General features: G+C 43.4%; 1 protein-coding gene across 14 annotated transcripts in view; it reads left to right on the top strand.

Annotated features, from left to right (window-relative positions):
• The window catches only part of CDON (cell adhesion associated, oncogene regulated), a 111,945-nt gene that overhangs the window by 50,136 nt on the left and 34,726 nt on the right, over positions 1-27,083 (top strand). For all 14 annotated transcript variants that reach the window (XR_009866421.1, XR_009866423.1, XR_009866422.1 and 11 more), the window contains 6 exons: positions 16,311-16,597; positions 17,842-18,016; positions 19,609-19,740; positions 22,804-23,007; positions 25,531-25,712; positions 26,205-26,310. Coding sequence is in view for 11 of the 14 variants with exons in the window: in XM_062197310.1 (XP_062053294.1) it covers positions 16,311-16,597; positions 17,842-18,016; positions 19,609-19,740; positions 22,804-23,007; positions 25,531-25,712; positions 26,205-26,310 (1,086 nt within the window). In the remaining 3 variants the exon portion in view is untranslated. The remainder of the gene's footprint in view (positions 1-16,310; positions 16,598-17,841; positions 18,017-19,608; positions 19,741-22,803; positions 23,008-25,530; positions 25,713-26,204; positions 26,311-27,083) is intronic.

Genomic DNA, 27,083 nt, shown 5'->3' with positions numbered 1-27,083 from the left:
GCCAGATGGTCTTCTGGAAGATTCTGCCAAACTTTGAAATAATAGACCTTTCCAGATACTACACAGACGATTCCAGAGAAAAGGAAAAGGTGGAGGCGATCCAGGCAGTATAATCTTGATTCCAAAATCATGCAGGAATGCTACGGGAAAGGAAAATCAAATGCCAAGCTTTTTGTTTTTTTCCTTTTTGAAAGGTAATGCGAAATTTCCCCCCCAGAAACCTTTTATTTAAGGTATATATAAACTTCATGCATTTCACAAATAGAACTTTAGTAACATCATGATTCTTCCCACCATACCCCACTCCCACCTGCTCTCTGACCTCACTTCCTCCTCCTTCTCCCACTCTCATTATTTTTTACTAAAATCTACTTTCAATTAACTTTATACACAGAAGATTAATTCTATACTAAGAGTTCAACAAATAGTCAAAAAAAAACCATTCCTCAACAGTTTTTTGATTTCTTCTATGACCTACTGTTCATTCAGGAGCATGTTGTTCATTCTCCATGTGTTTGCATATGTTCTAGAGATTCTTGAGTTGTTGGTTTCCAGCTTCATTCCATTATGGTTAGAGAAGGTGCATGGTGTGATTTCGATTTTTTTGAATTTGCTGAGACTTGCTTTATGGCTTGGCCTGTGATCTATGCTAGAGAAAGTTCATGCGCTGGTGAGAATGTGTATTCTGCAAATGTAGGATGGAAATTTCTGTAGATATCCATCAGGTCCATTTGGTGTATTGTGTCGATTGGCTGGTTCCTTGCTGATTTTCTGTCTGATTGATTTCTCCATTGCTGAAAGTAGGGTATTGACGTTTTTCATTACTATTGTATGAGAGTCTATGTCTCCCTTTAGATCCATTAACATTTTTTTTAAATAACCAGGTGCTAGCGAACTGGTCGCTAGCCCCATTAGGTACAATATTCGTTCACACTGCCACAAGACACACACAAAGGATCCATGTAATCCTTGGTGTGAGCACAGATCCTGCAATAATGACTCTCACAAGGGAATTAAGGTGCCCCGAGCGTGTGCAGCTGCCCACAGTGACTGCCCAAAGTCCCAGCCACACCTGTGCCCTCACACACAGCCACAATGTTTTCACAGTCCAGGCACACAGGGTTCCCACAGTCATGATCACTGAGCCCCTTGTCAGTGCTCCCAGCCAGACTCAGGTGTTTCCTCTCGATTGGTTGCGGGGCACGTGGACATGAGCTTGCACAGCTGTTATGTGTGTCCAAAATGGCACCCGCCCCCTCTTGGCTAGTTACAGGATGCCAGTGCCCTGTGGTTGGGGAGAGAGAAACGTGCCCCCTTTTTTCCCTCTAGGTTAGCAGGTATATTGTTCGCCACAGAACTCCAAGCCAGACTTACACTAGGCTCTTCCTGCAGCTTTATAGCCAGTGGCTTGAGCTGCTGTAGTCTGGTCTCACCTCTCTCTCCAAAGCTGGTGCTCAGGCTCTCGGCTACTGGGGTCCATGTTAAAAAAAATGTAAATAGAAAGAAATTTTCTTTTCTTTTTTAAAGATTTATTTATTTGAAAGTTTGGGTTACAGAGAGAGGGAGAGACAGATCTTCCACCCACTGGTTTACTTTTTTTTTTTTTTTTTAAGGATTTATTTATTTACTTGAGAGAGTTACACAGAGAGAAAGGAGAGGCAGGCAGAGAGAGAGGTCTTCTATCCACTGGTTCACTCCCCAGTTGGCCACAACAGCCGGAGCTGTGCCGATCCAAAGCCAGGAGTCAGGAACTTCTGGGTCTCCCACACGGGTGCAGGGGCCCAAGCACTTGGGCCATCTTCCACTGCTATCCCAGGCCATAGCAGAGAGCTGGATCGGAAGTGGAGCAATCAGGACTTGAACTGGCACTCATATGGGATGCGGGCACTGCAGGTGGCACAGCACCAGCTCCCTGGTTTACTTTCCAAATGGCTTCAGTGGCCAGGGCTGGGCCAGGCCGAAGCTATGAACCAGGAGTTCCAACTGAGTCTCCCATATGGGTGTCAGGGGCCCAAGTACTTGGGCCATCTTGTGCTGCTTTTCCAGGCACATTAGCAGGGAGCTGGATCAGAAGTGGAGCAGCTGGGACTCAAACTGGCCCCTATATGGGATGCCAGCATTGCAGGCAGCATCTTTATCTGCTGCATCACTACAGGGGCCCCAGAACAAATTTTCTTGACTAAAGAGTGTCTGACAAACTAACGGGAAACATCAGTTTTTAAAAAGACATCATAATGATGTTATGTTAGAATTTCTCCCTTTATAATGTCTTCTGGTCATCGTACTAGAGATTCTAACAGCAGAAAAAGACATGAAATCAAGAAACAAAATTGATATTAATTTATGGCTGATATGGTTGTCAACATAAAATATTTCAGTTTGCCAGCTATTATTGTTATATTTTTAAAATTTGTGTTTGTCAATCTTTTATGTGGGTGGCAAGGACCTAAGTGCTTGAGCCATCACCTGCACATCTGCAGAACTGGAGTTGGAAGAGGAGCCAGGGTCTGAACCCAGATATGGGATGTTGGTGTCCCAAGTGGCACGTCAAAAGAAGAAAAAGAACATAGGAAACTTGCCATACATGTATAAAAGCTCTATGGTGATTCTGAAAGTGTTGTATTGGAACAGGAGCAGCTAAAGTCTTAGAACATGATAAAGACTGTGAAAAGACATCTGTGTGTGAGGGCATCTCAGCCCCCAGGGAGGCTGGCTGCCCCTAGTTCTCATGTGGTGGAACTGGAGAAAAAATGAAATGAAATTTTAACTCACGTCCTATGTACAAAGATACATTCCCAGTAGATTAAAGACTTCAGTATGAAAGAAAATAGAAACATTATTAAAGAAAATATTGGAGAATTTATGGTTTGTGGGTTAAACTCTTTAATAAGACTTTTAAAAAAATATTTATTTGTTTATTTGAAAGGCAGATTTTACAGAGGCAGAGGCAGATAGAGGAGAGAGAGAGAGAGAGAGAGAAAGAGAAAGAGAAAGTCCTCCGTCTGCTGGTCCATTCCCTAAATGGCTGCAACGGCCGGAGTTGAGCCAATCCGACACCAGGAGAAGGAGCTTCCTCCGGATCTCCCGCATGGGTGCAAGGGCCCAAGGACTTGGACCATCTTCCACTGCCTTCCCAGGTCATAGAGAGCTGGATCGGAAGTGGAGCAGCTCAGACTCGAACTGGTGCCCATATGGGATACCGGCACCACAGGTGGCAGCTTTACCTGCTATGCTACAGCTATGGTGCTGGCCCCAGTAAGACCTTTTAAAAGGCTAATTTTAAAAGATACTACTTCACTGCCATGAAAATGTCCTCTTTCTTAAAAGGCAGTGTTAAAAAGTACAAAGGAAACTAGGAAGGCTGAAGGGTACGAGTAACACTCAGAACTAATCAAATGAACCATATTGGTAGATACAGAGACCTCTGAACCATTACAGAAAAGATAAACACACAGGAAAAAAGTATTCCACAGAGGAAGAAAAATATTGAGTGGCACATGAACATACGAAAAGATACTCAGCTTCGAGAATGCTCAGGAAAGTATAGGTTGTGATCAGTGGACTAGCATTTCACACGTGGCCAAAAAAATTGGAAACCTGAAGTGGATGCTGGTTGATTTTGTCAGACTTGGTAAGTGGAAATAGAAAGAAAGATATCCTGGAGAAAAGTATTCCATTGTAGCTTCACTTAAAAATACCTACAGAGCCGGCACCTGCAGTGCCGGCATCCCATATGAGTGCCAGTTCGAGTCCCAGCTGCTCCACTTCTGATCCAGCTCTCTGCTATGGCCTGGGAAAGCAGTAGAAGATAGCCCAAGTCCTTGGGCCCCCGCACCTGCATGGGAGACCCAGAAGAAGCTTCTGTCTCTTGGCTTTGGATTGGCCAGCTCCAGCTGTTGGTGGCCATTTGGGGGATGAACCAGCATATAGAGAACCTCTGTCTGTCTGTCTGTCTGTCTCTCTCTCTCTCTGCCTCTGTAACTGCCTTTCAAATAAATAAATAAATAAATATTTAGAAAGAAAAATACGTACAGAAGGGCCTGTGTTACATGTTAAGCTGCCACCTATGGCGCCCTCATCTGATACTAGTCCCAGCTGCTCCACTTCTGATCCAGCTCCCTGCTTATGCCCCTGGGAAAGCAGTGGAAGATGGCCCAGATATTTGGATCCCTGCCACCCACATTGGAGACCTGAATGGGGTTCCAGGCTGCTGGCTTTTGGCTTATACCAACTCCAGCCTCTGTGGCCATTTGGGGAGTGAAACAGTGAATGGAAGATCGATCTCTCTCTCCGTAACTTTTTTCATGTTAAGGTCTAAGGTTTTGTCTTCACATATCCTATATTTACAGAGAGTGGCCAGATGTATGCAGTCTAGCTATTGGAAAGCTCTCAACAGGTTTCTTTATACTTTCCTTTCTTTCTGAAGGACAGGAAGTCTATGTAGGAAATGTTTAGGAGCCCACAATTCTGAAAAATTTTTTCTGTTAGTTTTTTTGTGGTAAAAGTTAAGAAAATTTATCTTCGTTTTAATCATTCCTGTCACATTTGTGCAATAGGTTGGAGTTATTTTCCATTGTAGGTACTATAATGTTCTTAATTTTTGTTTGTGAATTACTTTTTTAATAGACAGTGAATTCAAACCAGTTATAATGACAGTGCCAGCAAGTGCAGAAGTGGTAGATGGAGACTTTGTGACTTTGTCCTGCAATGCCACTGGAATGCCAGTTCTGGTCATTTGCTGGTATGACAGCCATGGGTTGATCACCAGCCATCCATCTCAAGTCCTTAGGTCTAAATCCCGAAAAGCACACTTAGGAAGGCTTTGACTTGGAGCCTGTCTACTTCATCATGTCTCGGGCTGGCTCAAGCTCTCTCTATATTCAGGCTGCTACCCGGGAGCATGCTGGGAAATTTATCTGTGAAGCTACAAATGAACATGGCACCACACGGTCAGAAGCATTTCTAACAGTTGGTGTGTTGTTGTTAATATTTTAGATGAAAATTTCCTTGCATAATAGGGGATTCAGTTATTTGAAATAGGTTATTTTAAGGAATCCAGCAATCTGAAGATATATTTTTTCCCAATGACAATGAATGTAGAAATATGTTTTTGAGATTTGGCTTTAATATGAATCAAGTGATCTGTTTCTAATTTGTTAAGCTTGCAGTTGTCACATAGAAGGTTTATTTCAGAGCAAGCTGAGAATATAGCTGTATTAGGGATTGATGCTTTGGTTTTCTTAGTTACTGAAAATGTCATTGCAAATGATTTCAGGTGAGCCATTGATAAGGACAGTATTCAAAATCTAAAGGGTTGGCTTTCATTGACAATGTAGAGTTGTAGTAGTATCAACAATACCTGCATGTAAGTATTCGCCCATTTTATCCAAAGTTACTTTTCTAATGGGATTTAAAGTAATTCTTTATTTTATTTTTTTATTTTGACAGGTAGAGTTAGACAGTGAGAGAGAGAGATAATTATTTTTTTTTTAAGATTTATTTATTTGAAAGAGTAACAGAGAGGAGGCAGAGAGACGGAGAGAGAGAGGTCTTCCATCCAATGGTTCACTCCCCAATTGGCTGCAACAGCTGGAGCTGCGCCAATCCGAAGCCAGGAGTGTTTTCCGGGTCTCCTACTTGGGTGCAGGGGCCCAAGGACTTGGGCCTTCTTCCACTGCTTTCCCAGGCCATAGCAGAGAGCTGGATCTGAAGAGGAGCAGCTGGGTCTCGAACCAGCGCCTACATGGAATGCTAACGCTTCAGGCCAGGGCATTAACCCGCTGCGCCACAGCGCTGGCCCTTAACATAATTTTTTAAGATTTATTTATTTATCTGAAAGTCAGAGTTACACAGAGAGAGGAAAGGCAGAGAGAAAGGTCTTTTATCTGCTGGTTCACTCACCGGTTGGCCGCAACGGCTGGAGCTGCCTGATCCGAAGCCAGAAGCCAGGAGTGTTTTCCGGGTCTCCTACTTGGGTGCAGGGGCCCAAGGACTTGGGCCTTCTTCCACTGCTATCCTAGGCCATAGCAGAGAGCTGGATCAGAAGAGGAGCAGCTGGGTTCAAACTGGTGCCCATATGGGATGCCGGCGCTTCAGGTCAGGGCATTAACCCACTGCGTCACAGTGCCGGGCCCTAAAGTAATTCTTTATATTTTACTGGTTTTTGGTCATAATGACTTAAAAACTTTATATGATTTTTTTAAAGCACAGATATATAGAATATCAAAATTAATTAAACTTAATTCCAATATGACTTTTTCAAATTCAGACCTTAAACCAGCAGGCATTTATTTATTTAAGATTTATTTATTTATTTGAAAGGCAGAGTTACAGAGAAACGGAAAGAAAGAGAAAGTCTTCCACCTGCTGGCTCATTCCCCAAATGGCTGCAACAGCCAGAGCTGTGCCATGTGAGGTCAGGAGCCGGGAACCTTCTCCAGGTCTCCCAGGTGGATTGCAGGGTCCCACAGACCTGGGCCATCCTCCACTGCTTTCCCAGGCCATAGCAGAGAGCTGAGTCAGAAGTGAAGCAGCCGGGACAGGAACCGGTGCGCATATAGGATGCCAGCACTGCAGGCAGCGGCCTCACCTGCTACGCCGCAGTGTCGGCCCTAGCCAGCAGGCATTTAGAGCAGCCATTCCCAGTCAAAGTCACTTGGTTAGAGGAATTTGGCATATTTACCCTGTGAGAGGCAGAATATCAAAGGTGGAGTTGTGTTTGTCTTAAGACTATTGAAGTCCCTTCCCTGGACATCTGCTTGAGATGTCATCTTTTTTTTTTTAAAAAGATTTTTTTTTTTTTTTAATTTGAAAGACAAAGTTACAGAGAGAGGTAGAGAAAGCGAGGTCGGTCTTGCATCTGCTGGTTCATTCCTCAAAGCCTGGAGCCAGGAGCTTCTTCCAGATCTCCCATGTGGGTGAAGGGGCTCAAGTACTTGGGCCATCCTCTGCTGCTTTCCTAGATGCATTAGCACGTTGCTGGATGAGAAGTGGAGCAGCTGGGACTCTAAACGGTGCCCATATCCCATATGGGATGCCTGTGCTGCATGCTGGGGCTTTTAGCCCACTTGCCACAGCGTCGGCCCCTGAGAGGTCATCTTGTAGCCTCTTCTAGTTGGGTTCTCGGGTCTTGGGGCTCAAAGAGGCCATGGCTGCTTCTGCTTCCCAAAGCCTGGAGCCCATGTTCCTCCTTCTGGGCAACAGATCCCGGCTCCAGAACTCCCTGCAGTAATTGGTTCACAGTCTATTTCCAGGGAGGTGTTTCCCCGGCCCATGCTCCGCAGTATGGACCATACTACCAGGGTGTGGACATCTTAAGCCAGAGGAGTGGCCAGTGGTGGATGGCAAAAGAGTGGGTGGTTGAAGTACATGGACTTTGGATGTGTACACCGCTGTTTCCTTTCACATGCATACGCGGGTCCCCCAGCTCAGGATGGAGCCAGAGGAGATGTGGGGAAGGCCAAGGACTTGCATTTATGCCTTCATACTGCTCTGTGAGTGTGAGAGGTGGGACGGATGTGGAGGGGAAGCAGAGGGTGTGTTAGAGTCGCGGTGCTGCCACTCAGGAGCTCTGTGACTTGGGCCGGCTCCTGAACTTCTCTGAGTTTGCTTCCTCATCTGTAGAACAGGTATAGTCAAGTGATTATTTTATGTAAATATAGGGTTTAATGAGACACAGGCATAATAGTCATAACTGATGGACCTAGATATTTTGTCTGACTTCCTCACTTTAAATATGTGAGATCTGAAGCCCTTGAAAGTTATAAAAACTGACTTAACATTAGAAGATCTTTAAGATTTCCCCCTGCTGCAGGGCTTTAGGTCTTGACAAATAGCACTTTTGTGTATGCTGGTCCCATCTACCACATCCTACCTCAGTGGTCCTGCACCAAGTCTAGATAACAGGCTCTGTAACTGTGAAGAGCCAGCTGAGTTTATTACCACTCACAACAGTGCTTGACAGGCTACTCCTTTGCACAGCACTCTGCCACCCCAAATTCTAGGATGCTGACGTCACTCACTTTGTTGTGAAGTGGGAGCGAGCCAGGTCCTGGGGAGTGATGACTCCCTCCTGTCTTTCCAGAGACCTTGGGTTTTTGAGGTCCTGCATGTACAAATATTTACACAGTGAGTTATAACTCTTCACAAATTATGGGGTTGTCTGGGTTTCCTGAATGGTTTGAGGTAGGGGATTGCTGGGATGAATATTCTAGGGGGAACATTTTTGACACATCTGGTTATATACCCTATTTAATTAATTTCAATTCAGAGTCATTAAATTCATTCACATTCTTAGTTTTCTCAGTCTCTTCCAATTTGAAAAAAAAGTCTTCCCTAAAAAATAAAAACCAAACTAGATATCTATATTAACCGTTCCACAGCATTGTTTTGATGATAAATTGGAATAACATACCTGGAAACATTTTTTTTTTTTTTTTCACTTTTTTTTTTTTACTTTTATTTAATGAATATAAATTTCCAGTGTACAGCTTATGGATTACAATGGCTTCCCCCCACCCCATAACTTCCCTCCCACCCGCAACCCTCCCCCCTCCCGCTCCCTCTCCCCTTCCATTTGCATCAAGATTCATTTTCAATTCTCTTTATATACAGAAGATCAATTTAGTATAAAGATTTCAACAGTTTGCACCCACATAGAAACACAAAGTGAAACATACTGTTTGAGTACTAGTTATAGCATTAAATCAAAATGTACAGCACATTAAGGACAGAGATCCCACATGAGGAGCAAGTGCACAGTGGCTCCTGTTGTTGACCCAACAAATTGACACTCTAGTTTATGGCGCCAGTAACCATCTTAGGCTGTCGTCATGAGTTGCCAAGGCTATGGAAGCCTTCCAAGTTTGCCGACTCTGATCATATTTAGACAAGGTCATAAAAGACAGAGTGAGGATAGTAACCAATGATCCTAAGAGTGGCATTTACCAGGTTTGAACAATTATTCAGCATTAAGTGGGGAAGAGGACCATCAGTACACACAGGTTGGGAGTAGAGCCATTGGTGGTAGAGTAGAGGTTATGATTACAAAGGAATGAGGCCCAAGTGCACTAGACAGGGCCTAGAACAAAGGACAGAGTCATTATTAGAGGAGCTAAGAAAGGTGCTGTCTAAGCTACAAGTAATTTTTCTGATTGAGAGGCAAATAGAACCTGACAGAAGGGGCTTGATAATAATCTGGTGGGCTTTAGGCCTTGTAAATTCAGAGGCCCAGACCTATCTATCTCTTCACATGGGGTATATCCTAAGGGAGGTGTGAACCTCCTAGGGGAAGGCACTCTGTTGACTTTCATTACTTGGCTGGCCTGGGAGGAGAGCTGGCCAGGTAAAGGCAGGTGGCATCTCTAACAAGAAATTTACAGTTCTGCCTGCAATGTTGCTGACCCTACTTGACCATACCCTCAGCTGCAGTGGTCACTTTGGAAGTTGGGCTGGGTGAAGGGCTTTTCAGCTTAGAGCCAATAAGATCTGTGGCTCTGACCTGGGCATCCTTCGACTCCAGGGCAGGTCCATTTCCAGTGATCCAACTCTTGGCAGAGCTGCCAGGGCTCTTCACAAGCTGACTTCTGCTGAAGCCCAGGCTTACCACATTGAAAGCCACTGCAGTGGACTGGTCTGTTGGGTCTCCTTGAGGGCAGATCACTGTACAGATCAGCCATTAATAGGCCTGCCACCCATTGCTTCTGATGCCTAGCTTTCCTTTCCTCCTGGTTTGTGTTAAAGCAGACCAGAGGATGCAAGTCAAGGGAGTGCCCGTTTCCCATCTCTAATCTTCGGTGGCCTGAACTACAAGTCTATAGTCACAGGCATGTTCTGTAGTAGTTTTTCTAAGGTAGACAATGCCCATGAGGAAAATTATATTCTCACTTTAAAACTTTCTTTCCCTTTGGTCTGAAAGGGAGGTTTTTTCTACTTACTGTATACTTCGCTGATGGCGAAGTGAATCTAGCTATGAGATTATTATTTGAGTTCTTATTTTGGCTATGCTATTGCAGAAAAATGTTAGCCATCTCTTTTATAAGGTCTAAAGATTAAATTGTGCATCCTACAGATTCCTTCATAATAGAATTAGTTTCCTACCTTGAAGAGAATAGAGCAATGAAAGAACAAGTTGGGCTTAGAATAGAGAAATGAGGGAGCAAGTCCTAGATCGCTTGCTGACAATAGCAATATCACATGAATACTTAGCAAACCGTTTCAACCATTAGATAACAACTTAAGAAAACATTTACCAGAAGGTCCAATGCCTTCTATAAATTTTAAGAATCATGTATTTGAAAACACCTCTTAAATATCTAGCATGGTGTAGTTTGTTTAGCCAGTAAACTTAAGCACAACCATCTAAAATGTTTTTAGTTTCTTTCTACCAACAAGTCTAAAACATATGATACACAGATTCAGGTCCCACAAATTAAAATGTATCTTTGATTGATTTTAGCAGCTTAAATTTATGGACAATCTTATCTATAAGCCATTTAAAATAAAACTCTTAATAAAATTTTCCCATGTGGACATACAATATGTACACACATATAATATAGCATAATAGACCAATATAGCAATTTTAATAATAGCTTTTAAAATCTTTAACTCTTTTTGTAGATTGCCAATTGATTTGAATTGCTTTTTCTTTTTAGTAACCTCAGTTAACCATACTTTCTCTCAGTTGGTACTGTTAATACATTATTGGCTTCATCTGTTTATAGAGCCATCCCAAAGTACTGAATACAATAAAAGTGGCTGGAAAAAGTCCATAGGAACCTATAGGAGGACAGCTAAACACAGAACCAACAACGCTTTAGTTTTATGAGCAGCAGATCATATATAACTGTGGATGACAAAAGACTTTAAGTCGCCATGTTTAAAATTATAAACTCATCAACCAACAAGAGGCACTTGCTTACTTCACAGTATTTTTGAAAGCACCTGTAGGATTTTACAAGTATTTAACCCTTTAAGCCTCTGGGGCTTTCTCATTAAGATAACTATCATGTCTAGTAACACAAGATCATTAGACTTTTTAATTCTCAAACATTTGTATTAATAGCATTTTCCATTATAGAAACTTAAAGTCTGGTACCACATCACATCTTGACAGTCCTTCTAATATACTCCAAATAGACTGATTAGTTGGTGTCTCTATAAGATGAGAGACATAGGTCCTTCGATTTTTTCAGTTGGGCCCAAACTGGAAAAACCAAAGTCCAGGATTTACTGGAAATTTTAGAGACCAGATTGTTTGAAACTTTGATTTTTTGAATGCCTGTCAAGAATGCCAAGAAGGCTCAAAATCCAAAATATCTGGTTGAAATAAGATTCCTTAAAATCATGACATAACATAGACCAAATTTGATCATTGTTACAAGGTGATTATTCAAATTTTTGAAAAAAGCACGTATTTAAATAACCCATAGCTCTTAATAAAAATTCAGCTGTTTTTGAACAATTAGAATTTAACAGAGATCAAGAGAACATAATAGATTACTTTAACACATTGCTTTAACAGAGCATCAGAGTTTAATTCTATGTCAAAGAGAAATTGAGCTTCCTGTGATCTTTTGCTGTGAGGTTTCCTTCCTTTACCTTCTTTCATATTGGTGACCATGTTTCTGTGTTTCTGTGTGTAAGACATCTTTAAGCATCTTTTGCAGGGCAGGATGAGTGGCAACAAATTCTTTCAGTTTCTGTTTGCTATGAAAAGTTTTAATTTCACCTTCATTCACAAATGAGAGCTTTGCAGGATATAGTATTCTGGGCTGGCAGTTTTTCTCTCTTAGTACCTGGGCTATGTCTCGCCATTCCCTTCTAGCTTGTAGGGTTTCTGATGAGAAGTCTGCTGTGAGTCTAATTGGAGATCCTCTAAGAGTGATCTGACGTTTCTCTCTTGCACCTTTTAGGATCTTTTCTTTATGTTTCACTGTGGTGAGTTTGATTACAACATGTTGTGGTGAGGATCTCTTTTGGTCATGTTTATTAGGGGTTCTATAAGCTTCTTGTACTAAGATGCCTCTGTCCTTCTCCAAACCTGGGAAATTTTCTGCTAGTATCTCACTGAAAATGCCTTCTAATCCTTTCTCCTTCTCCATGCCTTCAGGAACTCCTAGAACCCGAATGTTGGGTTTTTTAATAGTATCCTGTAGATTCCCGACAATATTTTTTAGATTTCTAATTTCTTCTTCTTTTCTTTGGTTTGCCTGTTTCCTTTCCTGTTCTCTGTCTTCTAAGTCTGATATTCTCTCTTCTGCTTCGCCCATTCTGTTTTTAAGGCTCTCTAATGTGTTTGTCATTTGATCTATTGAACTCTTCATTTCATTATGATTTCTAGTCACTATCAGAGTTTCTTGTTCCAGTAGTTGTTTCATTTCATTTTGATTCCTCCTTAATATTTCACTTTCAAGAGAGAGATTTTCTATCTTGTGCATGAAGGATTTCTGTAGTTCAAGAATTTGTTTTTGAGAACTTCTTAATGTTCTTATCAATTTTTTGAGATCCGCTTCTTGCATTTCTTCGATCTCATCATCTTCATAATCTTGAATTGGGGTGTCTTTTTCATTTGGGGGCATCATAGTTTCTTCCTTGTTCTTGTTAGCTTGGTTTTTGCATTTGTTGTTTGGCATGTTGGAGATATTTGGTTTCTTCACTGTGGTGTTTTTTCTTGTTACACTATGGCTCTATATTAAGTGGACTGTCTGCTTTCAGTGGAGCCTTAGAGGCTTGAGATGAGTGTGGACTGAGAGCTGTGTTTGGTTCCTCAGGGTTGAGGGTGTGTCAAGGATGACACTCCCAGGTTAGGTGTGGTAAATCTCTCTTTCTTTTTTTGATTTAAAAGGGAAGTAATTCCGCACAGCTGAACGTAATTGGAGGTAGTTAGCAGGCAAATAATATACCCACAGGAGCCAGAGATCGGAAGCTCTTTCCCGAGGGCCACACAGGGAATCTCTGCTGCCCTCAGTGTGGGCTCCAATTCTCCTGCAGTCTCCCACTGGGTTGCCAAGTTAGATGCTAATCTCCTGTTATTTCACCCCTCCCCACAGAGTCAGGTTTTTCTGCTAGGCTCAGGGCTGGTGCAGACCTGAGGTCGCCCTGCTTATGACGTATGTCCAAAATGGCGCCTGCTCTGTCTTGCTCGCCTTTGAGAGGTGAGCGGAGAGAGAGAAACTTGTGTCCGTATCAGTCACTTTTTTTATTTTTTTTTTCTCTCTCTTCTAGTTAGCCTGGTGAACTTTTCCCCACGGAGTTTCAAGCCTCGTTCCCTCTAGCCTCCTCTTTCCGCTTGCCTGCTGGTGTCTCGGGCTATGGAGGTTCGGCTCACCTCGCGTTCCAGCGCTGGTGCGTTGAGTCTGCCGCTGGTGTCCCGAACTTGGGCTCCCACGCTCTCCACGCAGGTCCACTGTGAATCACTAGTTCCGGAAGAGTTTCCTCTGCTGTTTCATCCGCTACTCTTCCTTGACCCTGCAGTATCTCCACTTATATTGAACTTTCTCTCCCCCCGGACTAAGTGTGCTTCCTGCCTATTCCGCCATCTTGCCGCCTCCCCCTGGAAACATTTTTGAAAGTTCAGACAGTGCCCCACTTAATGATGATTTAACTTAAAATCTTTTGGCTTTTCGATGGTACAAAAATGATACCTTTTTTTATTTTTAAGATTTTATTTATTTTAAAAGAGTTACACAGAGAGGAGAGGCACAGAGAGAGAGAGAGGTCTTCCATCTCATGGTTCACTCCCCAATTGGCCGCAACGGCTGGAGCTGCACTGATCCGAAGCCAGGAGCCAGGAGCTTTTTCCGGGTCTCCCACCTGGGTGCAGGGGCCCAAGCACTTAGGCCATCCTCTGCTGCTTTCCCAGGCCATAGCAGAGAGCTGGATCGGAAGAGGAGCAGCTGGGACTAGAAACGGCACCCATATGGGATGCCAGCGCTTCAGGTCAGGGTGTTAACCCGCTGTGCCACAGCGCTGGCCCCAAAAGTGATACCTTTAGGCAGAAACCGCAGTGGGGATGTTGGAGTCTGCTGTCCCCGGCCAGTGCGGCAGCAGCAAGCACAGCTTCCAGTGTCAGGAGAGGAAACAGCTGGCACTCTGCAGTGCACTGTCCTGCTAAGCTGGGAGGCAGGGTAGGAGAGGTGTGTTAGCATCTTAGACTCACGGTGTGTTCCACTCACCATGGTTTGATCAGTACAGACCCCATCCGTCCTGTTAAGGCCTTTTAAGTTGTGTCAACTGTCTTGTGAGCGCCCACATGATGTGATTGAGAACTGTGGAGGAGAGAATCCCCTCTTTAATGAGAGTAGTCGAGACGTGTCTTTGCCTCCTGAATGGGGTGGACAGGTGTCTCTGATGCTTCTGCATCAACTGAGGCGTGTGGTGTTTAAACTCTTCTACAGCCAGATCCCACTTCCTGATGGGAACCTGCCCGCAGGGTCCGGGAAGACTACTAAAGATTAATCAGTCCCTTTCCACTCCCAGTGCTAGAGTCCGTTTCTCCACGTTAGCAGGCCTCAGAGCAACCCCAGACCTCCAGTCCACCCGCTGACTCACTGGATAAACACGGCTGTTCCAGGAGCAATATTTGCAAGTTGTCTCAGGGAACTTATTTAGTTTTCTTCTACATTATTTCCTCACTAGCGTCTTGTTTTCTTTGATAGAGGATGCTCCTGGGACTCTCTTTCTCTCTTGTAAACTAACAGAGCTGACCTTGCACCAGGAGGCCTGTTCTCCCTGGGTCCTCTACTAAAGCACAGTAGTTCTCCTAAAAGCCTATCTCCTCCTTTAGCAGGAATCTGACTTCATGGTGGGAAAGAGCCTAGAACGTTGGCTCCTCTGCTTCTATCTTCCACAACAGCAGTGAGGAATAGGAGACATTTCTGTTGCCTGGATGAGTGGCACGTTGGGGTGCGTGAGCTGGCAAGCCTTGGGTTTCCCTGCCCGGGCAGTGTGTTTCCATAAATTGCTGTTCTTTTCAGAGTAGCGCCACTCACATTCTTCTGACAGCTGTTGTCACTTAGTCTCTCAGAACTCTTAATTTCTTCATCTGTAGAAGTGGGGGTATTACCATTCGCCTAAGAATGTTGTGTGGAGAATGAAATAAGATCCTATTTGTAAAAATGAGGGGCTTCGAAAAGCTCATGGAAGATTTATCATCTCTGTCCCACAAGCGTTCTGAAGCCCCTCTGTGTCTGGCGCGATGGGTGGCATGGGCTCATAAAATGTGCTCAGTAATTTTCTTTGGTGATGCGAAGCCTATTCACTTTTTCAGTGCCATTAAATTATTTTACCTTCGTCTGTGTGTCCTCTCTGCTGTTGGTAGTGTTGTGAAGGCTGCCTGCTTCTTTTGTCTATATTAAGGTTAATCATTTCTTACACAGTCCTCAATTTTCTCCAGAAATTGGGCTTGGAAATCTTCCTTTGGCTGTACTTGTCTTATTCCTGTCATTTCTTCCTCTTCCCAATAGGATAGGTGTCTATTGGATGTGCCATCTATTGCTGCATAACTACCCAAAAGATTAGTGACTGAAAACAATAACCCCTTTACTACCTCTCATGGTGCTGGGGTTATAGCTGCAGCTGAGCAGTTTCTCTGCTGGCCTTGCTTAGGGTCTCATAGGTAGTTGTAATCCGATGGCTGACACTAGTCTCATGTACCTGTGTGGAGCCTCTTGGGGACTGCAGCCCCCACCTCTGTCTCTCTTCATGTACTCCCTCTACATGGCTAGGTTGGCTCTCTGTATATGGTGGTGAATAGTTCCTGGAAGTACAAGTAAATGTAGAAGCGCCAGATCTTCTCGAGGCTTCGGCCTGGATTCATGGTGGGAGGGGACTGCCCCATGGTGTGAGTACTGGCAGGGAGTGGGTACTGGGATGTTATTTTTGGAGACTCATTACCCAGTATGTGAGAGCCTGTTCCCAATGGAACGTGTCACTCCTGTGTTTCCTTTGCTAACTGCAGTTGAAGCCTAATGATCTTAAACTTAAAATTTTCTGCAGTTAAACTAGCAAATGTCATTTTAAAAGAGAGAATACTAATACAGAGCAAGGGAAAAAAATTTTTTAAAGCCTTTAAACTCCTAAACGATTGCATCATACAGTCGGTTTTTCAGATAATTCATTTGCTCTCCCACGACCTAGAGATTGGCAGTAGAGGTTAGATGCTTCCATAAATTGAAATGTAACTGATTTTAACTTCGGCTCAACTTGTGTTAAACAATATCAGTGTGGGCAGGTACACCACTAAGTGGGTAGAAGATATTGAAATGACGAGTTTCTTCAAGCCATCTCCTCTCATTCTCTCTCTGCAGTTCCTTTTGAAACAGATACAAAAGCAGACACAGTCACACCTTCTGATGCTACTCAGAATGATGAAAGAGATGGCTCAGAAAGTGGATCACTGGGCTCACTTCCAGAGAAAGAGCATCCCGGTGCGGTAGAGTCATCTGAGAAAAATGCGAGTGGTGCCTCTGTGCCTGATGCCCCCATTATACTGAGCCCTCCGCAGACTCATACCCCAGATACATACAACCTGGTGTGGAGAGCAGGGAAGGATGGCGGCCTGCCCATCAACGCCTATTTTGTGAAGTATCGAAAGGTAGCATCTTATTTATTGTCTTTCTCTTCTCACCCTTTTACTCTGCTGGTATAAAGAACACTTATTATCTTCCACGTTTGTGGACTGGCAGGAGGCAGAACAAGGTTGTGTCAGAATGATGTTCCAAGAAACCCACCAGTCAGGCTGATAGCCTGCTAATCATGCTGAGTGTTAGCATCAAAAAAGCCACAAGATGGATGTGCACAGCATTTTTTTTTTTCAAATGTTTTGACATTTTTTGACAATTTTTTGTCAAATGTTTTACTCCTTGGAGTGTAAAACTCCATTACCACTTTTAAAATAGTAATTCTTTCCTTCTCTAAAATAGTAGAATACTATTTATTTAGCAAATAAACTAGTTTCTTATTAGATGCAACTGTTTGAACAGAGTCCTCTGGCATAGTCCGGACAGTTGTTTGTATTTGAAGTTGTCTTCTTCCTTGCATCAGAATATTAGCATTAGTTGGTCATTTATTTTGGTAAACCTCTGGCCTCTTGCAGTTGATTTTTTTAGCTAATGTTTTCCCTCTACGGGTTCATATTAAAGCAAAATGAGGAGCTCCTTTCTTTAGGGAGACTAGTAAATGAATGGAATGGGAAGGGATATATGTATATTTGACATCATTTTCTTGGTCTAAGATGTGTTGGTGTTCATCATTTAATGGTAATATTTTTAATGACTGAAAAAACTAAGATGGTGGTATTTGAAAGTTTATCTGTTGTTTTAAACCTGATTCTAGATGAAGAAAGTAAGTTTATCTGCCCTAAAACTTCCATGCTGTGTTGTCTCTTGATTCCAAGAAACAACCAGTTGGATCTCTTTTCAACAAGACATGAAGCAAAAATACTGGAAATAGATAACACATGGTTATTCATTAATACACATGTAATATAATATCTTAATTTATCATTTTATTATGTATATATTACCAATAATGCATATTATTGAGTCTTTGTTTTATTTTTCCAGTAGCTCACTAAGAAACAAGCTGTTGTCTCTATTATGAGTAAAGAAAACAGACTCGAGGGGCAGATAATGTGAAACCACATGTTAGTGGTAGATAGTGGAGCTAGGAGTCTTTCCATTGAGAATCCCTGAGTTCTTACTACAGGGCTCCTTATAATTCATAATTTGAAGTATTGTATCCATCCCCAAACTCCTCCAGAATGGAATGAACTCTAGTTTTTATCACATTTGAACAAATGGCTTCTTGCCCTCCATTTCCTGTTTTTCTCTGGAGCAGCTGGACGATGGTGCTGGTGTGGTGGGCAGCTGGCACACAGTTCGAGTCCCAGGAAGTGAAAATGAGCTCCATTTAACTGAACTGGAGCCGTCTAGTCTTTACGAAGTTCTGATGGTAGCAAGAAGTGCAGCCGGTGAAGGGCAGCCTGCTATGCTTACCTTCCGAACCAGCAAAGGTGAGTATGGTCATCCTTTGCAGGAATGAGCTGCTGTCTTCATGTCAACTTCTTGGAAAAACTCTTTTTGGATAGGGGTAGGCCTTTGGTACAGTGGTTAAGATGCCACATGGGATGCCCATGTCCTATATCCAAGTGCCTGGGTTTGAGTCTCAGCTCTGCTCCTGATTCCAGCTTCCTGCTAATGCACACCCTGGGAGGCAGCAGGTGATGGCTCAAGCAGTTGGGTCCCTGCCACCCACATGGGAGACCTGGGTTGATTCCTACCAGTTCCTGGGCATTTAGGGAGTGAAACAGCAGATGGGAGTTCTCATGACTGTTGCTCTTGGTCTCTCTGCTTCTCAAAGATGAAAGGAATCCTTTTGGATTGCAGAGATTCTTAGATATAAATTTACTGAGCAAGCCTATCATAATACCTTTTTCAGTCACATTTGGATGGTTGTGTTGTTCCTTGCCATCTCACATTCTACAGATATTTTTGGGAGCTGATAGACAAGCCATTATGAAAGGTGATGCAGGGAAAGCAAAGATCGAGACAAGCTCTTTCCATGGTAAGGAAGGGAAGGCAGGTACTGAAATACAAGACAGCATATAATTCAGTTCTGCTAATACTTACTGAGTGCCTTCTCTGTGTCAGGCAGTACAGAAAACAGACAAAACTCCTTGTCCCTGTGGAGCTAACATCCTAGGTAGGAGATACTTACACCCAGATTAGTAGGTGCATTAGAAGGTGGTGGATATTAACAAGAAGAAAGTAAGTGAGGAGATGAATTCAGGAAATGTCTGGCAATGGAGCTATGACCGTTTAAGCAGGTGACCAGGGACATTGTCGACATCAGAGCAGAGGTGAAGAGGGAGAAGCAGAAAGCCATGTGGGGATCTGGGAGAAGAGTGTTCCCAGCACAGCAGCAGGTACTGTGACCCAGGGCGGGTGTGTGTGGTGTACCTTTGTATATACCAAGGGTGCCATTGTCACGGACACAAAGGAGATAGGAAGCCCATGGAGGAGGGGTGCTCAGAGACAGCAGAGTGGCCAAATCGCACTGCATCCTGTGAGCCTTGCCACTAGGGAACTCAGAGAGCCGGAGTGTTTGAACAAAGCGTGACACTGTATGCTGGTTTTTTTTTTTAAGGATTTATTTATTTACTTGAGAGGCATAGTTACAGATGGAGAGAGGGAAAGAGACAGAGAGAGGGGTCTTCCATATGCTGGTTCACTACCCAGATGCCCACAACAGCTGGGGTTGGGCCAGGCCAAAGAAACTGGTAGTGGGGAGCTCAATCTGAGTCTCCCATGGGGAAGCAGGAACCCAACGACTGGAACTATTATCTGATGCCTCGCAGGATGCACATCAGCAGAGAGTAGGAATTGGGAGTAGAGCTGGGACTAAAACCCAGGCACTCGTATGTGGGATGTGGGTATCCTGAGTGGTGTCCATTGCAAGGCCAAACCCTAGATCTTCATTTAGGTGCTGTGACAGGTGAGTTAATAGTTTTGTATCTTTATAGCAGTTAAATTCCACAGTACTTTTTTTTTTTGCACTTTCTATGTACATGTTTATATTACAGTGTATGTTTTTTAACCTTTTTAGAGAAAACAGCGTCATCCAAAAACACCCAAGCATCCTCCCCTCCCGTGGGCATCCCTAAGGCTCCTGTTGACGCAGAAGCTGCGCACAGCAGTTTCGGAGTGGTTCTGACAGATTCCTCCAGGCATAGTGGAGGTAAAGAGAAGAATCTTCCTTCTATTCATTTTGTTTGTTTACAAATGTAACTGGCCAGTGTCAGACTTTGAGGGTAGGGTATGGTGGGATGTTTATAAGATTATTTCCTATTTTCCATATTGTTCTTTTAGAAGCTGTTTCAACCATGTTTAATGTTCTGTATTCAAACCCTGGCAATTCAGTGTCAGTTTGGGTAATAAACTCAGATGTGACGTATTTTGTTACCAAGTTTTTAATAACTCATGAAAAGCATTCTTTTCTGTGTCCTAACATGAAAGCTAGGTGTATGATTTCAGCTCTGAAAGTCTGACTTTTTTCTTTCTGTTGACTCACAAGGTGCATGGTGGCACTGATGGAATATTTGTTATTTTACTGAAAGACCACAGGTCATAGTCCATGGGATCGCTGTGACTAGTTAATTTTATAGCTTTTAAATGCCTTAGCAGTAAACTTCTCAAGACTTTGTTTTAGCATTTATTTGTCTCATCTGATGGCTCTACTGTCCCCGCCTGTTGTGCTTTCTGGGATTGCGCTGGTCCATCAGGATATCCAGGGAAGATACAAAATGTCATTGTCACACTTTAAGAGCGTCCAGACTTCTCTTCATGTCTGTATGATTTTCTGTGAGTTGGTGTCAGACAAGAGCAGTTTGACACTTTGAACTGCCCTTCCCTGTTTTGTGAGCCTCTCTTACTCAAGTACTTCCACCTGTGAGGCCTGTGGCACCTACTTTAAGCAGATTCCTTATGTGAATGTCAACTTTATATGGATAACACTAACGTCTGAAAAACAAACCCCTTACTATTTATTTAATATGCCCTGGGTAGACACTATGCTCAATGCTAGAGCAGCCTTCCAGAGGTTTACAGTGTAGTAGATGATACAGACTGCTAAGCCGTAATAGTAGCAAGGACAATAGAGACAACGAAGCCCATAGCGTTATAGTGGATAACATAGACAGTTAAGCCATAACTACAGAGTGGGCAGTATAGACAAGCTAATATGATTTTTGACTCCTGATGCTCAAGATTATACTCTGGGTGATATAGGATAACGAGAGGCTCTGTAGCAATTGGAGCTAAACCTCAAAGGATGAGAGTGACATCGCTGAGGGAAGAAACCAGAGAGGTTCTAGGCAGACATCTCGGAGTGCAGGAGACAGACAGCTGGTGTTTCTGCTTTGTGTAGCGATGACAGATTGCACTTAGTGTGACTGGTTACTTTGGGAATGATACTGGTATAGGGTGGGCAGCTGGGTGCCTTGTATGATACACTTCAAAGTTTAATCTTTCCCTGAAAGCAATAAAGAACCATAAGGGATTTTAAAGTAGGTGAAGAGAGAGAGAAATGGCAAAAGCTAAGGCTGAAAGAATTAAGACAATGGCAGAATGGGTGGAGCTGGAGAGGGAGAAAGATGGGGACTTGGGCTTGGGAACTGGGGATCATGAATTTAAGATAGGAAGTACGAAGTTTTAGGTAATGGTCAAGAATTCAGTTCTGGAAATCACGAATTGGCAGTTACCCAGCAGAGCCGACCAGGAGGAGGAGGGTAACCTGTCTGTCTCACTGATTAGGAGGCCGCGCAGCGTTTCTAAGATCACCCAGAAAGTGGGAAGATTATTATTCAAATCCATGTTTTTTGACTTCAAGTACAAGATTCTTTATTTTATACCATAACGGTCACATACTCTTTCTTTTAGATATTGAAGTTATTCTTCTCTGTAGAGATTTTTTTTTTCCCAGTAACTTCCTCTCCCTGTTTGATCTGTGGTGTTTGATGAACTCAGTACTTGGAAGTTGTTTGTGTTTCTCCTATGAAAGGGAGGTTAACTAACAGTTCTATTCATTCTGTTTCCATTGCTTTCTAACTTGAAAGGAATACAGTAAGTATTACTTAAAGTTGCCTGCTTTAAATGTGCTTTTCTCTGTTAAGCAATTTGTTTTAACATGTCACCCTCTTCTCTATGCAAGTACCACATTCAGCATTGGTTTCGTCTTTGCTGTGGGTTGTAGAGGCTTGGAGATGGAAGGGTGCGTGAGAAGCTTGGTATCAGATAGACAGACTGGGCTGCCTTAGTGGCTTCATAGATATGATGGCTCAGAGTCAGTTCCTCTTGTTCTAGCTCTTAGAAATGAGATGGCTGGCAGCCCAAACCACTGCTGATCTCCTGAGAGCCAGCTCACTTTCACAAAAGTCTCAGGTGATCAGCATAAACCACAGTGACTGATTTGCACTGACTTCATTCACAGTGGTTCATCAGAACCAGGTGGGAAGCCAGTGACAGCCAGATTTCTGGTTAGCTAGAGCAGTTAGATACATGGTTTAAATGCACCTGCCACAGGGTATAGACCATCAGTTTGGGGGAGGGCAACCTCTGCTCTTGGCAGCACCAGCTGGAAACTGCTAGATCTTAGCTTGCTCTCTGATGCCCGTTTTCTTGTATTCATGGAAATCATCTGTTTTCTGTTGACACCTTTCCTGTCTTCCTGCTTTCATTCTGAGCTTGTTGTTATCACTATTGATTTGATCAGTCAGATTTAAAAAAAAAATATTTTATCTATTTATTTGAGAAGCAGAGTTACAGACAGTGAGAGGGAAAGACAGAGAGAAAGGTCTTCCTTCCGTTGGTTCACTCCCCTAATGGCCACTACAGCCAGCGCTATGTTGATCCGAGCCAGGAGCCAGGTGCTTCTTCCAGATCTCCCATGTGGGTGCAGGGGTCCAAGCACTATGGATCATCTTCTGCTGTTCTCTATAAGCACCCAATAATAATTGTCTACACATTGTTGTAGTCTGAATCCAAAACAGCATGGGCAAAAGTATCCCAACTCATTACCTTTCAGCTCTTGACAACTTAGAATCAAGTTGAGAGATTATTTTCCTTTTCCTTGCTTTTAGTTCTAGTATTTGGCCATTTCATTCCATGTGAGTTTTTAGCGAGGAAAGGAGGGTAGCTGGTGAGAACCCTTCAGAACGTGAGGTGCGGAATCTGTCCCTTTCCATTTGCGTTAACTCCTGTCTGTGACACCATGGGTCCCTGACGTGCACATTTCCGTTTTCAGTTCCGGAAGCACCTGACCGGCCCACCATCTCCACTGCGTCAGAGACCTCCGTCTATGTCACCTGGATTCCGCGGGCAAATGGGGGTTCACCGATCACTGCCTTCAAGGTGGAGTACAAGCGGATGAGGACCAGTGACTGGCTGGTGGCCGCTGAAGATATCCCGCCCTCCAAACTCTCTGTGGAAGTTCGTAGCTTAGAGCCAGGTAGGAATGTCCAAACGTTTCCCTTTATTCACCTTGGTGATCACTTTAGATACATATGTCTGAAAATCTTACATTTTTTCTAATTGTTAAAGGAATGCATGCTTATTGTAAAAAAAAACAAAATTGACAATAAAGAATTCCTTAAAGAAGGAAGTAAATCAGCTGAAATCCACCCAGCCAGATAACTGTTGTTTTTATTTTGATATATTTCTTTCTAGCCTTTTTTCACTTTTTAATGCAACCCAAAGTTATGCCATAGATATCATTTTGTGTCTCTTTTCCCTCGTACTATGTATATTTTCTAATATTTTAAAAAATTCGGCCGGCGCCGCGGCTCAATAGGCTAATCCTCCACGTGCGGCGCCGGCACACCGGGTTCTAGTCTTGGTCAGGGCGCCGGATTCTGTCCCGGTTGCCCCTCTTCCAGGCCAGCTTTCTGCTGTGGCCAGGGAGTGCAGTGGAGGATGGCCCAAGTGCTTGGGCCCTGCACCCCATGGGAGACCAGGAGAAGCACCTGGCTCCTGGCTTTGGATCAGCGCGGTGCTGGAGGGTGAACCAACGGCAAAAAGGAAGACCTTTCTCTCTGTCTCTCTCACTGTCTACTCTGCCTGTCAAAAAAAAAAAAAAAATTTCATTTTTTTAAAAAAATCATGTATTTGAGACCCAGAGAGATGGAGTGAGATAAAAAGAGATCCTGTTCATTGGTTCACTTTCCAAATGCCCTTGACTGCTGAGGCCAGGCCTGAAAATGGCAGCCAGGAACACACCCAGTTCCCCGACGTGGGTGGCGGGGGCCCGACTGCTTCAGCCATCATCATCACTGCCTCTCAGGGCCTGTGTTAGCAGGAAGCTGGAGCTGACACTCAAACCCAGGCAGTCTGATGTGGGACATGGCTCACCCAGCCTCCCAAAACTCCGTGTTTAGTAACTGTATTTCTGCTATATAAGTATACCATAATTTACTTAACCATTTGTTCTTTCTGGCCTTTAAGTGGTTCCTGTTTATTCACAATTGGAAATAATGGTATGGTGAACATCTCTGCATGCATGTGTTTTGTGAAGGCAGACTGTGTTAAGAGGAAAATTGCTTGCTATCTAACTGAAATTGTTTGCTGTGCTGCTGAATCTCCGTCCACAGGTAGACTTAATGTTATGGAAGTGAGACAACTGACACTTGTTTGTTCTGTAAGTTTAGTTTCTTTTTCTTTTTTTTTTTTATTTTTGACAGGCAGAGTTGACAGTGAGAGAGACAGAGAGAAAGGTCTTCCTTTGCCATTGGTTCACCCTCCAATGGCCGGCGCGCTGCAGCCGGCGCACCACACTGATCCGAAGGCAGGAGCCAGGTGCTTCTCCTGGTCTCCCATGGGGTGCAGGGCCCAAGGACTTGGGCCATCCTCCACTGCACTCCCGGGCCACAGCAGAGAGCTGGCCTGGAAGAGGGGCAACTGGGACAGAATCCGGCGCCCTGACCGGGACTAGAACCTGGTGTGCCGGCACCGCTAGGCGGAGGATTAGCCTGTTGAGCCACGGTGCCGGCCTGTAAGTTTAGTTTCAGCAGAGGCAGCCCCTGCCATTCAAACAAAATAAAACAGAACAAAAACTAAAACAACCTAAGGCTCTGTAAAAGACATGAAACTGAAAAGGAAAAAGTGTAAATAACCTTGACTTTTGTTTGTTTGGGTTTTGGGACCATTTTTGTTTCTGGACTCTGAGTTGTCATTGATAACAAATGCTCCTGAATGTCTAAACAGGTCACGCGAGGAGCATGAGAATGTGTAGGTTGTGTTGGGAGAAGGTCACAGTTTTAAATATGGGCAAAGCTAGGTGGCATCTTACAGACTGAACACCTTGTCTTCAGAAGGCCAGTGACTATTTTTAATTAATAGGAAACTTGCTTTAGGGTTTTAATGTATTCTTTTGATTCAAATTTTCAAATATTCACAATCCTTAGCTTTTTTTGAAGTTCTTAATATCTAATCCAAATAAATTCCTCCTGTGTCATTTTGGTCTGCTCCCTCTTTGGCATATTCTCAGGAAAACCAGTGTGGCATCTGCTGTCACCCACATGGCATTTCCTTATAAGAATGTATTCACCGTGTTAAACTTAGCTTCAGCTATTTCTATCCAAGTGAAGAGAACCTGGTTTTGGAGACAGATTCTTCACTGTCCTTGGTGGGCATGACTCAGACCAGGGTGGTAAAAGGCTTACATGTCCTTTCCCCGGCCCTCTGCCGGCTAGCTCCCTTGAAGAGACACCATTCATCTTCCGTAGCATTCTCTCCCAGGCTCCTGGAAGGCCGTGGAATCTGGAACCCAGTGCACTGAACAGCTGTCCCAACTGCTTGCAGTTGGTAAATGGGATGGTAAATGGAAGTTGATCACCTTCTAGCGTTAGAGTCTGTTCTTGTTATTTGTAGATAGATACTTCATGCACAATGGCCATATTTTGACTATTCTGCCTTCAGTTGTCTTATTACAGCTGAGTTTTAGTAATAGTTTTTTTGTTTTTGTTTTTCTCTAAAGGTTCAACATACAAATTTAGGGTCATTGCCATCAACCATTATGGGGAGAGTTTCCGGAGTTCGGCATCTCGTCCTTATCAGGTGGCTGGGTTCCCCAATCGGTTTTCCAACCGTCCAATAACTGGACCTCACATCGCATACACAGAGGCGGTCAGTGACACTCAGATCATGCTGAAGTGGACGGTACGTGAACATGTCTCCAGTGAAAAGACTGGTCTGGTCACGGCAGCAGTCAACTTAATATTCTCTTGACATAGCATTGTGAACACAGCACGTTTTTGAACATTTAATTGAGGGGAAATTGAGGGCATTATATTTGTCTAAAAGTACGTATTATAAGGAGGGCAGGATTAAAAAATAAAATTATTTTTTCCTTGGCTCTTATCCAAGTGTTATTAACTTAATTGCCATTTAATGCTTTATTCATTTTGAACCAAATGTGCTATTATGCCTTTGAACCTAGCCAAGTGGACCACTTTATTTTTGTTTAGCCCTCCAGGAAGCTGAATGCTCTCAATCGTTTTGAAATCAGTTAAAAGTGGTTATTAAGTATGCTTGCACAATGAAGCTAGAAAAATATTACCATACAGATAAGTGAATCCTAATGGATGTGCAGTGAACATTTATTTTTGTCCTTGACAAGTCTTTGCTTCTCTCTCTCTTTTTTTTTTTTAGTACATTCCATCAAGTAACAATAACACTCCCATCCAAGGATTTTACATTTATTACCGACCAACAGATAGTGACAATGATAGTGATTACAAGAGGGACGTGGTCGAAGGTAAGACCCTCTGCAAGCTGTAGTTCCCACAAAGAAGCTTTGGGGGGAGGGTTTACAACTAGTATGTAATGCATCATCCCAGATTAAGACAGAGTAAAAGGTGAAACAGTATTTGCATTATAGCTCTTGATTTGTCCCAAAGCCAGTTTTTCCAAATTAACATATATAGTCCTTTGCATTTTGGTTGTTGAAATCGTTCCAGAGAGGTGGGGAAGATGATGATTTGTCAGTTTATCTGGAAAGAATTTTGATTTCTTTTTTGTTTCGGTGACCAGTGACCTGAGTATAAAACCCAGTAGTAGCCGGCGCCGCGGCTCACTAGGCTAATCCTCCGCCTTGCGGTGCCGGTACACCGGGTTCTAGTCCCGGTTGGGGCTCCGGATTCTGTCCCGGTTGCCCCTCTTCCAGGCCAGCTCTCTGCTGTGGCCAGGGAGTGCAGTGGAGGATGGCCCAAGTCCTTGGGCCCTGCACCCCATGGGAGACCAGGAGAAGCCCCTGGCTCCTGCCATTGGATCAGTGCGGTGCGCTGGCCGCAGCGCACTGGCCGCGGCGGCCATTGGAGGGTGAACCAATGGCAAAGGAAGACCTTTCTCTCTGTCTCTCTCTCACTGTCCACTCTGCCTGTCAAAAAAAAAAAAAAAAAAAAAACCATTAGTAACTTCTAGCTATGTTGGAAAAATGATACGTCACTCCAAGAGTTTTGCTGAAGTCTGTACTAGATAGATAACATCTTAACCGTATTATCCACCTTTAGAAATAATGAGAAACTGAAA

Source organism: Lepus europaeus, chromosome 7 (assembly GCF_033115175.1).
Source record: "Lepus europaeus isolate LE1 chromosome 7, mLepTim1.pri, whole genome shotgun sequence".
Classification (NCBI taxonomy): Eukaryota; Metazoa; Chordata; class Mammalia; order Lagomorpha; family Leporidae; genus Lepus; species Lepus europaeus.
This window is presented reverse-complemented; position numbering and strand designations above follow the sequence as displayed.